This window comes from Microtus oregoni, unplaced genomic scaffold (assembly GCF_018167655.1).
Source record: "Microtus oregoni isolate MIOR12 unplaced genomic scaffold, Mior012 000016F_ref0000370, whole genome shotgun sequence".
NCBI lineage: Eukaryota > Metazoa > Chordata > Mammalia > Rodentia > Cricetidae > Microtus > Microtus oregoni.
In genome coordinates this window covers 24799857-24815492 of record NW_024543075.1, presented here as the reverse complement: position 1 = coordinate 24815492, position 15636 = coordinate 24799857, and the positions used below count along the sequence as shown (strand labels likewise).

General features: G+C 45.0%; 1 protein-coding gene across 2 annotated transcripts in view; it reads right to left on the bottom strand.

The window, feature by feature from the left end:
• The window catches only part of Dnah3 (dynein axonemal heavy chain 3), a 162606-nt gene that overhangs the window by 111729 nt on the left and 35241 nt on the right, over positions 1–15636 (bottom strand). For both annotated transcript variants that reach the window (XM_041666669.1, XM_041666670.1), the window contains exons 18-22: positions 13616–13827; positions 8356–8447; positions 5125–5239; positions 2622–2738; positions 1300–1479 (exon numbers count right to left, since the gene is read on the bottom strand). In XM_041666669.1, the coding sequence (XP_041522603.1) occupies positions 1300–1479; positions 2622–2738; positions 5125–5239; positions 8356–8447; positions 13616–13827 (716 nt within the window). The remainder of the gene's footprint in view (positions 1–1299; positions 1480–2621; positions 2739–5124; positions 5240–8355; positions 8448–13615; positions 13828–15636) is intronic.

Here is a 15636-nt window from a genome sequence, read left to right as displayed (position 1 = left end):
CATACACACATGAGAATCACTATGCATACTTGAGATTGGTCATTGTAATGAATTCATGATCAACCCACCAACTAGTGATGAAGCCGAGCCAGCTTCCTGATGCTCTCCTTGTCCCACAGGGCTGACTGCTCAGTGAGCATGACTGCATTCCTTCAATCATGGTTGACTGGGTACAGGTTGGGCATCACAATCTCACCAAATCAATTTCATCTGAACATTTTGGAGGTCTAAAACTTAGATCATGGCATTCTGTTCTGGTCTGTGGGGAACCCTTGATCAAGGAGCTTTGGGGCTGTGTAAGGATCAGCTCCTGCCAGATGTTTTGTGGCAGAGCAGGCTAGTCGGCAGGGAGCACCCCAAGTGGGAAAAGTAGAGAGAGGAGCATGGGCAAGGGGTATACCTAGAGCGTTTATGAGCTCCGGAGGGTTTCCTCGACTCTGGTGACCCTTTGGGAGGCCAGAATACACTTTTATTCTTGTGTTCTATGAGTCACCCAGTAAGTTTTCTTGGCCTACACTTAGTGGATTTCTATAGCACGCAACCAAAGAAGAATAATGTCAAGTCTGCTCCATTGACTGGGTCCTATAACTGCCCCCCATACCTCACCGCTAGAGTCTAGACTACAAGTCATCTAAGCAGATATACTCCACTGAGATAAATTCTCGGATCATGTACCACAATTTTTTTTTTCAAAAAAGGAAAACTACATTCTCTCAGGAGATACATCTTAACATGTGTAACTCATCCTTCAAGGCTTGGTTCTAATGTCACCTGCTTTGGAGGTCTCCTGAACACTCCCGGGCAAGTGTATTGCTCTCCATCGTCTACACGCTATTTGCACACACCACAGCTTGTGTACAAGCCTGTGTGCCTCCGAACAGAGTTGTAAGAGAGTGGAATTCATGTTCTTCTTAAGTAGTTTCTGACTTTGAAGATTATATCTGAGTCATCACATTTACCAAAAAAAATCATAAATGAGTATTAATATGCACCACTATTTGAAATCTAAAAGGATTCCTAACCTATGAAAATGTGATTGCATTGCTCTTTAACAAAGCCCTCTATCTCATTAGGCATGACAGAGAAATAATGTAAACTGCTAAGAACTATCTCCAGGCAGGTAAGATTCCAAAAACTTTCTCCTTTTCATATACCATATTTCCATACTTGAAGTTTTAATAAATTATAACAATAACTTAAAATGTTAATTTTAAATTTTACTTGGTAGTTTCAGGAGATGTAGACACAATGCACCAAGATAATATTTTCTGCTGCTGAGACGCAAGAGATAAAACTCACCGCCTGAGCCATCAGTGTTTTCCAGTAACTGTCCACAGTGCCAAATTTCCTGCCCTCTTCTGGCATCTGGGCTATGATGTCCTCCGAGCTAAAGATTGGTTCCAGGTACAGCCAAGTGACTTGGCATTTTAACCAGGCATCCAAATTTTCCTGTACCCGAACCAGCTTTTCTTCCCATTTCTGTGGATTTAGAATTCCACAACTGAGTCAGTAATGGCAGCACACACCCAGTGAATGCACACACACACACACACACACACACACACACACACACACACGGATTCATTGATTCATTGACTCATTCACTTGTCTAACAAATATGTATTGAAATGTATTGCATGTGGTTACTGTTTTAAGGGACATGGATATAACGAATCAAAGAGGCTTTTGCCTTGTGGAGCTCACATTTTAGTTAGATAACAATAATAAAGCTTATTCTTTGATGAGTGATGACCAGGGGGATATACATATATATGAAAGCAATTTAATTCAGCCACCTTATGAGATATGAACAAATCTATGTGGGTTGGAGAGATAGCTAAATTGATAAAGTTCTTTCCTCTATATCAGAATTCAGGTTAAAACAAGCAAACAAACAACAACAAAACTGGGTGTAGTTGTCTATGCTTGTAATCCCAGTGCAGGCAAAGAGGAGCCAGGCAGATCTCTGGGGTTTTCTGACCAGTCAGCCCCGCCTACCTGACAAGCTCCAGACTGATGGGAGTCCTTGGCTTAAAACCAAAACGACAAAATGATTGCTGCCCAACACTGTCCTCTAGCCCCCCCCCCTCTCTCTCACACACACATACACAGACACACACTAAAGATATAATGACGATATTAGCAAACCTCATGTTTACAGATGCAGACCCTGAACACAATCGTTCAGACAGCTTCCCGGGGTCACTCAACTAACAGTAAAGGCAGAACTGGAATACAGACCCGAAGGCCTACGCCACTTTTTCTTCTTCCCTTGAGCTGTACCCTAAGATATGCCCACCACTGTGACCCACCCAGCTTCTATAGACAATGATCAAGGGAGGCTAAACTCTTAGGGTCATGTGGCTCGTATCCTAGATTGCTATAGACTATAAAATACTTGGCAAATACACTTTTGTTTGGCGTATTGAAGCTCATCTACTCTTTCGGTAGACGGATCACTGGTGTCATTATTGCTCCTAGTCTTCCGTCCATAAGTCCTTTCATTTCTCCATTCAGGGAAAGGGAAGTTCATTTTTTCATTGAACTTGAAACCCCAGCCCTCTTCTAAGAAACTGAGAGCCAATGGGCTATAACAAGATACACAAGGGCTATTTTCTTACCCGAGTCTCTGCTTCTATTGGCTTGATGAATGCAGAGCCACACATGGTCTGGGTCTTTATCACGTGATCATCGAGTAGCAGTTGAATGTCATCGACCGCACACAGGATGTTTGTATCCTGCCAATAAAGATGACCACGCAGTCAAAGTCAAAATCATGAGGCCCCTTTGCCTTGCCTATCCCATGGTCTATGACGATTCCAGCAGGTTCCAGAAGGCCTTGCAGCATATATTCCCACCTCAGGGAGACCTCAGGGAGACAGGCATCTATCTCATAAGGTTTTCTCACCATAAATATTTATTTATTTTGAGACAGGTGTCAATATAGATGTTCCCATGTCAGTCTCCAAAGCATAAGAGCACATGTGTGTGTGCTGACGCATATTGGTTACTAAAAGTACTTATTGTCGGGCAGGAGCAGTGGGGAATGCCTGTTATCCCAGCACTCTGAAAGGCTGAGGCTGAAGGCACATCATGAGTTTGAGGCCAACCTGGGCTACTTCATAAGATCCTGTCTCAATGAACAAAATGAAACAAAACAAAAGAAGTAACACTTCCTTTTTGACTTATTTGCAGACATCAACCTAACCCAGACCGGCAACTAGAGTCTACTGGGGAGAAGACAGTCCTCTTCTCCAGTTTCCTGCCTCTCTGGGAGCATCAGCTTCCATTTAGTAAGACCCAGTTTCATGTTCTGCAGCCAGACATAGGGGTTCTTGTGGTTCTTTTAAAATAAAATTTAGAGATTATTTTTTATTTCAATTCACGAGCTCTTTTGAAATGTCTGCTAAGAGATAGGGCACACTTATTAAGCTAATTACACTTAATCCCCTTGTAAACAAAGCTTTGATTACTTGTTTTGTGTATAGTGGTCACATGATAAAAGTACATAGACATGTAACCCCAGCTTGGAAACTTCTATCTTATACATTCAGCGAGTTCTATCTTGCTCTTATGTAAAGGTATTATGTCTTCAGTGTCCATGGATGGCACTCTCTTCCCTGAGCCATTAGATAGACTGCTAAGAGTCTGCCACCTACAGCAAATCTGGTCTCACTTGTTTTGATTTCAGCTCCTTCAAGCCTGTAGACACAGAAGTGGATGCAGAATGAATAGTGTAATTGTAGATTTGAATTAAATCTGGATATATTCTTCTGTCTATTTTTTTCTCAGTGTGTCTCAAAAACATGTCTAGCTAGCTATTCAAAGACTGGCATCTTCACTGTAATTTTGCGATTGCTTCTTGTTGATAGCTACTTCAGTCATAAACTTTGAAAATGGATAAGGAATGATGAATCTGCTCCTAGGCCCATAACTGAGCTCTGCAATGCAGCCCAGCAGCCTCTGGAGCAGTGTCTGACCCAATCAGAATGTGCAGCTCCCAAGCTTATTGAAACCATGAGACCCAGCCTTGTTGGGAGAGACCCAGTAATAAACTCATTTGCCTCCAGTTCTCCTGCCTCTGATTGGCTCATGGGTGGTTCTTATCCAAAGTCAAAACCAAGGCATTGTGACCATGAAAACTGAAGGGAGAAAGAAGTCACAGGGGGATGATCGGTTGTTCAGTGAGAGGAGAAGTGCTCAGATCTCCAGGGTTTGGGTCTATGTTGACTATTCAAAAAATGGAGTACTGGGAGATGTGGCTATGTGTTAGAGTGTTTTCCCAACAAGAACAAGGCTCTGAGTTCAACCTCCAAACTAGGAGGGTGAGTGGAGATGCTCAGGCACCCAGAGGGTAGAAGAGCAGGGAAAAATAAATTGTGATTTTCTTGTTAAGTATCCCAAATGATTCTCCTGTGCAGTTAGCATTTGAGATGCTGTTCTAGGTGCTCATGGGGAGCAGTATGTGGATATCTGTGCCCTCCACAATGTACTGGGAAGCAACCCTCATATCCACCCTGTGCTTCATCCTAAGAGCAAACTAGATCCAGGGGTTATCAAAGGAATGCACCTTCACATCCATTGCACAGACTCATATGCTATCTGTAAGTCCCCATGAAAATCAGGACATTTATATTTGTACAGTTAAAGTGGTGTAAGTGCCTGGGAACTTGCTAGTACGTGAGAACCTCAGGCCCCACTCTAGTCTCCCCAATTTAAAGAGATCTTGAGGAAATTCCTCTGCACATCAGCATTCAGGAGGTAGGATGTGTTGTTGTCAACCTCAGATATGCTTCTGAAGGACTTGATCTGTGTGTGTGTGTGTGTGTGTGTGTGTGTGTGCGTGTGTGTGTGTGTGCGTGTAGTTACACAAGCCAGTGTTCCTCTTGAGACTTGCTAATTCAGGAGACACGCTCCATTCCTTTGCACCAGGTCAACCTTATGATTTGGAGATGCACAGTTCCAGCAGCATGTGAGAGCCAGGATGACGGAGGAGAGGCAGACAGAGGAAGTACACAGATGGAGGGTTATTCTGTGAGGTCTGTTGCAATGCTGGGGGAACCAGGTCTAGATCTACTAGCAGCCCAGGGCTGCTTCCAGGGCATTCCCATTCGCCTGACTCACCGTGTCCCTGTATTTCACGAAACTGAACGTCATGTTGACCCAGTCCGACTTCATCTTCTCCAGGTTTTTCTCCAGGGAATATTCCTTGCTGGCAGCTGCGCTAATGGGCTCCAGCCTGAGGAGAGAACACACCATTAACATCAATAGGAACTGGCAGAGGAAACCCCGGGAAGCAATTTCAGTGCAGTCTTAAAGAGATTTCCAGAAGCTTTCATTTCAACAGGATGTTTTCTCTAAAGTTTGCCATCTATGTCCAATGTTCTGAGTACTGTTGTCTTTGGGGGCTGTTATAAGTTGAGTGTTTCTCCAAAATACACACCGCAATTCTAATCCCCAATCACTCATATGTGGCTATATTCGAAGAGCATTTAATGAGGTGATCATATTAAAATGAGGCCATGAAGGCTGGCCCGAGCTAGTGGGGGCGCACTGACTCCAGACTGACAGCTGGGAAACCAGTATAAGACCAAACTAGGCCCTCTGAATGTGGGTGACAGTTGTTTGGCATGGGCAGTTTGTGGGGCCAATGGCAGTGGAACCAGTATTCATCCCTAGTGCATCATCTGGCTCTTTGGAGCCCATTCCCTGTGGAGGGATTTCTTGCTCGCCTAGATACAGGGGGAGGGCCTTGGTCCTGCCTCAAGTGCTGTGACAGACTTTGTTGACTCCCCATGGGAGGCCTCACCTTCTCTGAGTGGATGGGGGATGGGGTGGGGAGAAGGTAGGGGGAGCAGGAGAAACAGGAGAGAGAGAGAGAGAGAGAGAGAGAACTGGGATTGGTATGTAAAATAAGGGTCATGGAGTCTACAATTGGTGATCCCAAAGAAGCTAAGTAAGAAGGTGAACCAAAGGAAAAACATATAGTTGTCCTCTTGGCTATGGGAAGTAGACAAAATGGCCGGGGAGAAAATTGTGATCTTGGGGGTGGGGTGGGATGGGGGTAAGGGGAGATGGGGAGAGAAAAGGGAGAAGGGGAGAATGGGGGGAACTTGGGGAAAAAGGAGGATTGGGATAAAGGAAGGTTGGATAGGGGAGCACGGAAGCACAATTCTTAGTTAAGGGAGCCACCTTAGAGTTGGCAAGAGACTTGAACCTAGAGTGGCTCCCAGATGCCCAAGCCAAGGTCCCCAGTTAGTTCCTTGGGCAGCTGAGGATAGGGAACCTGAAATGACCCTATCCTATAGCAATACTGACGAATATCTTGCATATCATCATAGAACCTTCATCTGGTGATGGATGGAGATAGAGACAGAGACCCACACTGGAGCACTGGACTGAGCTCCCAAGGTCCCAATGAGGAGCAGGAGGGAGAACATGAGCAAAGAAGTCAGGACCACGAGGGGTGCACCCACCCACTGAGACAGTGGAGCTGATCTATTGGGAGCTCACCAAGGCCAGCTGGACTGTGACTGAAAAAGCATGGGATAAAACTGGACTCTCTGAGCATGGCGAACAATGAGGGCTGATGAGAAGCCAAGGACAATGGCACGGGGTTTTGAACCTACTTAATGTGCTGGCTTTGTGGGAGCCTAGCCAGTTTGGATGTTCACCTTCCTAGAAATGGACGGAGAGGGGACTTACCACAGGGCAGGGAACCTAGGACTTACCAGAGGGCAGGGAACCCTGACTGCTCTTTGGACTGGAGAGGGAGAGGGAGAGGATTGTGGGGAGGGGGAGAAGGGTGGGAGGAGGGGGAGAAGGGTGGGATGAGGGGGAGGGAAATGGGAGGCTGGGAGGAGGTGGAAACTTGTTTTTTTTTCTTTTTTCTCCTTTTCTCAATAAAAAAATGGAAAAAAAGATTGTTTTTAAAATAATAACTAAATAGAAAAAAGGAGAAAAGCAAGAAAGGGATGAAATAATTGACAATAACTTATTGCATTCAAAATATTATCATTGGAAAATGAATAAAAAACTGCTATCTGGCTGAGTGTGCTAGTGCATACCTTTAAACCCAACATTTAGAAGGCAGAGGCAAGATGTCTATGAGTTCAAAGTCAGCCTGAACAACTTGTATAGACAGCAAGTTCAAGGCCAGGCACAGCTACAAAGTGGGACTGTCTCAAAACAAAACTGTCAGCCATTTGCATTCTTATTTTCTTGGTAAGCTTTTGAAATCCAGCCTGCATTTTTGAGTTCCATACATTGGTTCTGGATAGCGACATGCCAAGGGCCCAGTAGTAGCCTTTAGCTTGGCTCCTGTCTTAGACAGTACCAACCCAGAGGATTAAAGCAAAACAAAACAAAACAAAATACAATAGCCAGGCCTAAAGACCCAGTTTGATCAACGGGTTGGGTGTGGCCCGAGAACATGGTTTTCTAACTAGATCCCCCATGATGGAGATGCAGCATCTCTAGGTACCAAGCCCTGAGACCATGAACATCCATCCCTCGAGGTCCCATCCAAGTTGTCTAACAGACTTGAACCAATATAAAATCTCTCCATCTATTCCTTAAAGGAAGTATGAAAACAGAATTCTGAATATTACTGATTTAAAAAATAGTATGTGAGGGCCTGGGAGACGGCTAAGTAAGTGTGTGCTTGCCATACAAGCAGGAGAACCTGAGTTAGATCCCCAACACCCAGGTGAAGAATTCTTGAGGTGAGAGGTGGCACACTCTTAGATACCCAGCACCGAGGAGACAGAGGCCAGAAGATCCCTGAGGCTCACTGGCCAGACAGCCTAGCCTACTTGGTGCCTAAGGAGTGACACCCAAGGTTTACCTCTGGCCTCCACTTGCACATACATATACACACATGTGTTCCCCCATATATGTACCCCCATTCATAAACACACTTACGATGCTTCCCCGAAAACAAATAAAAGTAAAAATAGCCATTCAGATCATGCAAATTCTCACGCTGCAATTCCGGGGCACTCGGGGAAGGAGAAAACAAAGAGGTCTGTTCATCACCGTGTGCTCCATGGGTTTAGCTAGGAGTGATCACTCCTAGCTTGCTGTTTATTTTAAAAGGAAACAGGTCCATGAAGGCTGAGTGGTTTTGCTCCAGGTTCTAAGAGCTGGGAAGAGTCTCAGGTTCACAGAAGACATTTGTTTTTCATTTTCCATTGAAATAAAACCCCTAACTCTTTCTAGTCCCAACTCTACAGCAGGAAAAGAAATAGCCACTTGGGTAAGTCAGGGGTCATTAAAATTTTTAATTCACTTTCACTTAGGAGATCACAGTGACCCCTGAACCAAAACCTGTCTAGAACAAAGGAAGAACCTTACTTTTCAACAAATTTGCCAAATCCAAATTCCAGCATGTTCGCGAGGCACGTTGTCTCTGAGGGCTTTATCTCATAGCCAACGATCTCGCTGATCTGCAAAGGAAGGACAGAGATGAGGGGTGGTTGTGGAAGGTAGTGTTGCCCAGTAGAACCTCTATAAGGATGGAAAATTAAATTATCTGCACTGTCCAGTATTGTAGCTACTCATCCCAGGAGGCTCTTGAGCACTAAAACTGGGGCTAAGGTGAAGGGACTTTCATGTTCACTTAGTGTTAGCTAACTCATACTCCATTAAATGACCACACGGGACTGGTGGCTGTTGAGTTTGACATTGTCAGTCTGAGGGTTCTGGAGGCTGTTGCAGAGCCAAACCGTAGCTGGTTTCTCCCAAGTTTGTCTCCCCATCAATTCACGAACATTCAAAAGACCGGAACAGAGCCTCAGCTGTGCTCCCGGGGAAGCTGGGTTTGGGACAAGCTGAGGTGAGTACTTGCTGAGTGACAGGGAGGGTCTGTCAGACAGACTTTCCAGAGCTCTGAGCTGGGGAACAGCAAGGATTCCCTTCAAAAAAGCATTAAAGCAGGGTTTGTGATGTTGGCTACTCAAGAGTCTGAGGAAGGAGAGTCATCATTTTTAGCCCTACAGAGTGAGTTCAAGGCCAGCTTGGCCAGCTTAGTGAGACCCTGCCTCAAAATTAAAAGTGAAAGGTGATTAATGGCACAACATGCACCCAGGTTCAATCCCAAGTACTGTTCAAAACAGAACAAAGGAAAGTCCCCCATCCACTCCAGGGGGTTACTTGTCAGGGTCCCCATCCCGCTGGTGTGACACTGCCTCAGGCTCACCTCTTCAGCACAAACACCCCTAAGGGAGCTCTGTGTGGAGCTTCTGGAAGACCTGGGTAGCACCAAGGTCCCCCATGGTAAAGAAGAGATGAGGACTGAAGCAGGAATGAGCATCTGTCTGAAAAAATAATCTGTTGCTGGGCTTTTCCTTTACTCGGCTGCCAGAGGATTAGAAAACGCCAGAGCAGAAAGGATTGTGGGCGTCGTGTCACACACTGTCTTACCCTGTGTCCTTGGCACCTGACACTTGGTAGACGGCAGGATTTGTGGAGGAAAAGTCTGACTCAATCAGAGAACTCGAACGGCTTCCAGTCTGTGTTCTGGGGACCTCTGGAGGAGCGGTACGGTAAAAAACTAAAAGTAACGAGCACTTACTGGAGGCTGACGATGAATGGGATTGTTTCAGAGAGCTTCCCACACTGACTTTAGTATCCTAGCACCACGAAGAGCTTGCTAATGTGTTCTTCCCACTTTCCATCTAAAGAATCTGAGCTGGAGAAATGATCTTGTCTATGACCATTCAGCTAATAAATAGCAGAATTGGCTTCTGGATCCAATTCTGATTCCAACAAATGCTATTCACCCTTGTGTACAGCTGTCTGGGCCATACACTGCACAGCTCTGGACAAAGGTGGAATTTGGCAGAATTTTACAGAACACAGTCTGCACAGTAGATTTGTAGCTTTGACCTTTCACTTATTATTGAAAATATCTGATATCTATCTATCTATCTATCTATCATCCATCTATCTACTATCTTCTATCTATCTATCTATCTATCTATCTATCTATCTATCTATCTATTATCCATCTATCTACTATCTTTTATCTATCTATCTATCTATCTATCTATCTATCTATCTATCTATCTACTATCTACCTATCTACTATCTATCTGTCTGTCTACTATCTATCTATCTATCTATCTATCTATCTATCTATGTGTGTATTTGTATGTGCGTGTCGCATGCACCTGGATATCGTAGCACACATGTGGAGGTCAGAGGACAGTTTGCAGGAATTGGCTTTCTCTTTCTGACATACAGGTCCCGGGGATTGAACTCAGGTTGTCAGGCTTGGGGGCAAGTTCTTTTGCCTGCTGACCTGTCTTGTTGCCCCTGTTTATTCTTTTATACATTAAAATACAGCAACACACAGACTCTCTCAGGGGCTAAAGTATACTTACATAAAGCATTCAGCATAGTAATTGCCTCACAGTGAGGGCTGGAGATTGACAGAACTTTTAGATTATTTTATAAATACTGACAAGGCATTTTTTTCTCTAATTTTAAGATCCTAGAACAATGCTGTCTATGTAGACACTAGTCCCTTATGGCCTCTAAGCCTCTCAAACATGCTTGCCTGAATTGAGACGTGTTCTGGGTATAGTACCAAAGACTTCATACTACTGCTCAAGGTGGATAGCTACACAAATGACAATGTGTACTTGTTTAGATAGCATATATCTATGAAATTTATTTTACTTATTTCCTTTTACTTTAGAAAACATAGGTGATCTGGGAGCAGCTTAATGGAAGGGCACTTGTATCGCATGTACAAGTTACTTGGCTTAAAACCCACTACCACAAAAAAGAAAAGAGAACGCTGCAGTCTTCATGCGTGACTGCTAGAATCATTGGCCCCTAAAGACAGCATCTTCAGAACTTTAGGGCCAGTTTTGGTCCATAGCACTGGCTACATGTTTCCTTGTCCGATCTTGTTTTAAACCCAAACAACAAGACCTCTAAGTTCAGTTGGCCAGAAACCACAGCCCAGCCATCCTGGGATCCCAGAAAACCTGTCTTCAGTCCTCGAGACATCACAGGTGGCTTAGATTTTAGAGCCTTTTTTGCCAGGACCAGAATTTATATAAATCTCTCCTCAGTGGCAGGGTGGGAGGGGAGACATTAGGGCAGATTGTAGCTTTGCCGAGCTTGGGACTGTCACAGGTGTGGGGCCCTGAGTGGGGACAGCCCCTAAGACATCTGGTGACCCATGTCCTTTCTTACCTTCTCAGCCTGCTGGATATCCACTCTAGAGACCCCTTCCTTCCTTCCTTCCTTCCTTCCTTCCTTCCTTCCTTCCTTTCCTCCCTCCCTCCCTCCCTCCCTCCCTCCCTCCCTCCCTCCTTCCCTCTCTTCCTCCCTCCTTCCTACCTTCCTTCTTGGGGCTATGTTTCACTGTTAGTTTTGATGCCCTGCCCCGTCTGCCTTTCTTCCTCACTCCTCATGTGCTCTCTTGACATGCTTTATTTAAGCCAAACAGACCTGGATTCCAGTTCCCCCCTGGCCCACTAACAAGCTATATGACAGCTTACTTTTCTTTTTTTTCTTTCTTTTTTTTTTTATTGAGAAAAGGAAAAAAAACAAGTTTCCGCCTCCTCCCAGCCTCCCATTTCCCTCCCCCTCCTCCCACCCTTCTCCCCCTCCTCCCACTCTTCTCCCCCTCCCCCTACTCCTCTCCCCCTCCCTCTCCAGTCCAAAGAGCAGTCAGGGTTCCCTGCCCTGTGGTAAGTCCAAGGTCCTCCCCGCTCCGTCCATATCTAGGAAGGTGAACATCCAAACTGGCTAGACTCCCACAAAGCCAGCACATTAAGTAGGTTCAAAACCCCGTGCCATTGTCCTTGGCTTCTCATCAGCCCTCATTGTTCGCCATGTTCAGAGAGTCCGGTTTTATCCCATGCTTTTTCAGTCACAGTCCAGCTGGCCTTGGTTAGCTCCCAATAGATCAGCTCCACTGTCTCAGTGGGTGGGTGCGCCCCTCGTGGTCCCGACTTCTTTGCTCATGTTCTCCCTCCTTCTGCTCCTCATTGGGACCTTGGGAGCTCAGTCCAGTGCTCTGACAGCTTACTTTTCAACGCTCAGTTTTTCTACCTATGAACAGTGCCTATTTCAAAAAGTTGTTGAAGATGAAAGGGAAGAATTCAAATAAAGTGTGCCTTATTTGTTATTAAATGTCTGGGGGTTTGTGTCTGAGCTGAGATCACTACTCAGTTATAAGTCTAAAGAATGTTTGTTTCAGAGGCCTAGGAAAAGACAGGAATGATGAGAACTAAGAACGCCTGAAGGGCGAGGCTGGTGCTCACACGTGAGGACAGCAGATGACAGAGACAGCACCCCGAGAAGGCTCAGAGACCCCTTGAGTGCTTTCTTTTTAAAAAAATCATCTTTGATACTTTCGAGTTGCTGGGGCTCAAATTTAGAGGCTTGTGCATGTTGGGCAAGTACCCTATGACTGAGTCACACCCTTGGCCCTAAGGAGTGTTCTTTAAGGGTTGACGCAAACACTTTGAATACTGCTATCTCAAGAAGTCTGGCACTGTAAGAAGTCACCTGTCCACCCACGTTCTTAGATCCCGACATAGGTCAAAAGTCTAGGTCACCCACATCTATGAGGATAGAACCCCCATAAGCATCTATCTATAAGGTCAGAAGCCCTTCGCAGATTCCCTTTAGGGGAGAGGCCCACATGATGACCTATCTATCACCTGCCTTCCTGCACAGCATCCCAACCCTTGCCAGGGTCCCGAGTCTCCTGCTTTTCTGTGAAGCAGAAGACAGCTCCTCCCTGCAGACAGACCTTGACCCATTCAAGTATCAATACTCCCGTCTTTCTGTGGTTTAATCTCAGGCATAGTTCTTAGAGAAGAATCTGCCCATGTCAAGCTGGCCACCTTGCCACTCCACGTAGCAACTTCCTGGGAGAGAGCACTCAAGGCCACTTAAATGAGACAATCACTTTCGAAACACAGCAAACCTTCCTTTTCATGCTTGGTGTTCACACCACACTCATCACCTCACACTTTGTTGCTTATTAAAATCCTAACTATTTTTAGGGAGAATAATTTATTGCTCTAATTTATGGGCTTAAAGAGCTTAAGGAGAGAGCAACGAACTTCTCTGTTTGTCTATTTGTTTGAGATAGGGTCTCATTCTGTAGCCCAGACTAGCCTGGAATCTACTCTGTAGTCTGTCTCAGGTTCTCAAATGCTGGGATTATGGGAATGTGCCACCACACCCAATGTGTCAAACTCCTGCTAAACCTAGCCTGTTTGACCAGGAAACTCTACACAAAAAAAAAAAAAAAAAAAAAAAAAAAAACCCACACAGGAATCATCTGGAATCATTTGCAAGGTCTCAGAAAAGGGGGGACTTTCTTTTTGTGAATGGAGGAGCCAATTACAGCTTTCCCCTTCTGACTATAACCACTGTCTAGAATTTTTTACACACCACAGTGGGGGCCTAACTAAAAGGATCAAACTGGCCATGAGGCCAGAAGTTCATCCCATCATCTACCTATTCCCTTTCTGAAGACTAGCCAGCCAAATATAACCTCTTTTCCCTCAAGGAGACTTTCATTTCCTGCTTTCCCAGAGGAAAATGGGGCAGGCTGGACCACACTGGGGGTGACAAGAACCTGCTGCCAGTGCCGATCCTTCATGCCAGGGTTGCAGGAGATGTTGAGGATGGGTATGTGCTGCTTGAACTTTTCAATCTTCAACTTGACGTTCTCTGCTAAGCGCCGGGGAGCAGGCACATCTAACAAGGTCTTGGTCAACTTGTACGTCGTCCTCCACATGTTCCCAATGTCCTCTGCGATTTCCTCGGCATCCAGTAAAAAGAGGGGGCCTGGAACAAAGAGAAGCCCAGACTACGATGGAGATTCCGGTCACGTTTTAATTCCCTGGACTTGAGGACGGTGGCGGTTATGATGATATGGGCTTAGTCTCTGGGGTTAGGCCTGGATCTGAACTGATGCCTCTGCTTAGCCAGTAGAGCCTCCACGCTGTCACCTGCCATTCACACACTCCGGAAGGGTGGCTGGAAGCAGCGTGAGGCGGTATAAACAAAACGGCAAATGCCGCTCTGGACACATCACGTATGTACACTCAGGGAATTCGTCGTTCTAATTGGTTTTAAATGCTGTGCCGGTAGAATTCAAAGGATTTCAATGTGTTGTAACTTAACAGTTTCGGAATGGGAGCCCTCTAGAGTTCTAAGAAGATAATATATAATATTATAATTAATATAAGCTTGAAATTATTGAACAAGGCCAGAAAGAAATACAAAGACTCCAGGCTCAGTGGCTAAAATAAGGGATAGAGATTGGATCCCAAGCACGTTGTTCAAACAAAACAGCAAACAAACCAAGCCAGGCGATATGTGTGGCTGTAACCTCAGCACTGAGGTGGGGGAGACAGGTAGATCGTGGGGCTCTCTGGCCAGCCAGTCTAGTCAAGATGGGGACTGGGGGTTCAGTGAGAGGCTCCCCCGATATGCATACACTTAAATAAATGACATTTCAGTTTTTAAAGTACTTCAAAACATTAGTTTCTTTCCCCTATTTTTTGGGGGGGCAGGGAGTTTTTAGCATTGGCTTTCTCATTCAGTCCAAATTTTTCCTTGTTCCCATGGTAATACATTGCTTCCTGCATTGTGATATAGCTAACTGACTCCTGAGCACCTTCCAACCCTCAGGGCTACCTAGGCCACATGCAACTCCTCTCACTAAATACGCCTCAGTAACTTGAGGCATTTTTGTAAAATCACTAGAAAATTAAATCTTACAAGATAAAGTAAGGACTAGCAGAATAGTTGGAACCAAAGCCACTTTCAGGGTGAGGGGTGGCTCCTGCCTGCCAGGTGGACTGGATTAATGGTGACTTTAGCAGCAGGGTGAATTTCAGGCTAAGATACAAAGTCACGGTTCCCTCTCAACAACAGAAGTGACCATCTTCTCTTAGGTAGTGACGCAGCCAAGAGCACAGATGAGGCTCAGAGGAGGGAGAGAGTCCCAGGGAGCCACAGCACAGGGAATTCTGCTTCTTGGTACACACTCAACTTCAAAGGGAAATGCGAAAAAGTGTCTTTTCTTTTTTAAAGTTGGAAGTAAGGTAATAGTTGCAGCAGCCAATAAGAAAACGCCACTCTCAAAGTTGTCTTCTTCAGGTTTGTGAGGAGAGTGAGAAATGGGCACTCACAAATCGCCAGGAGAATGAAAGAAAGCGTTACTTCTCTGGACCACAATAATGAAAGTCAGGTTTCCCCCATGAGTCCTTCTAAAAATCTTAGCAATTCTCACAACACGCCTTTTGGATCTTAGACATTTTGTACTTAGGAATTCATCTTAAGAACACAGCAACAGAGAACAGGAGCGATTCTGACCAAAACACACTATGAACACATATGAAATTGTCAGAGAATGAATACAAATGTTTTCAAAAAGAAAGTCATCATAATTGCCCCCAAGAACCTCAGCAAAGATGTCCATCCAGCTGGGTTTACTGTGCTGGAGCCCTAGAGATGAATGCCAAGCCTCTGATTTTATCCTTTTAACACCTTTCCCAGAGATGGCATCCAGGGTCTTAATGAAAATCATCTGCTTCTCAATAAATCGCCTTCTCCAAACCCATCTTTTAAAACCCATACTGATATGAT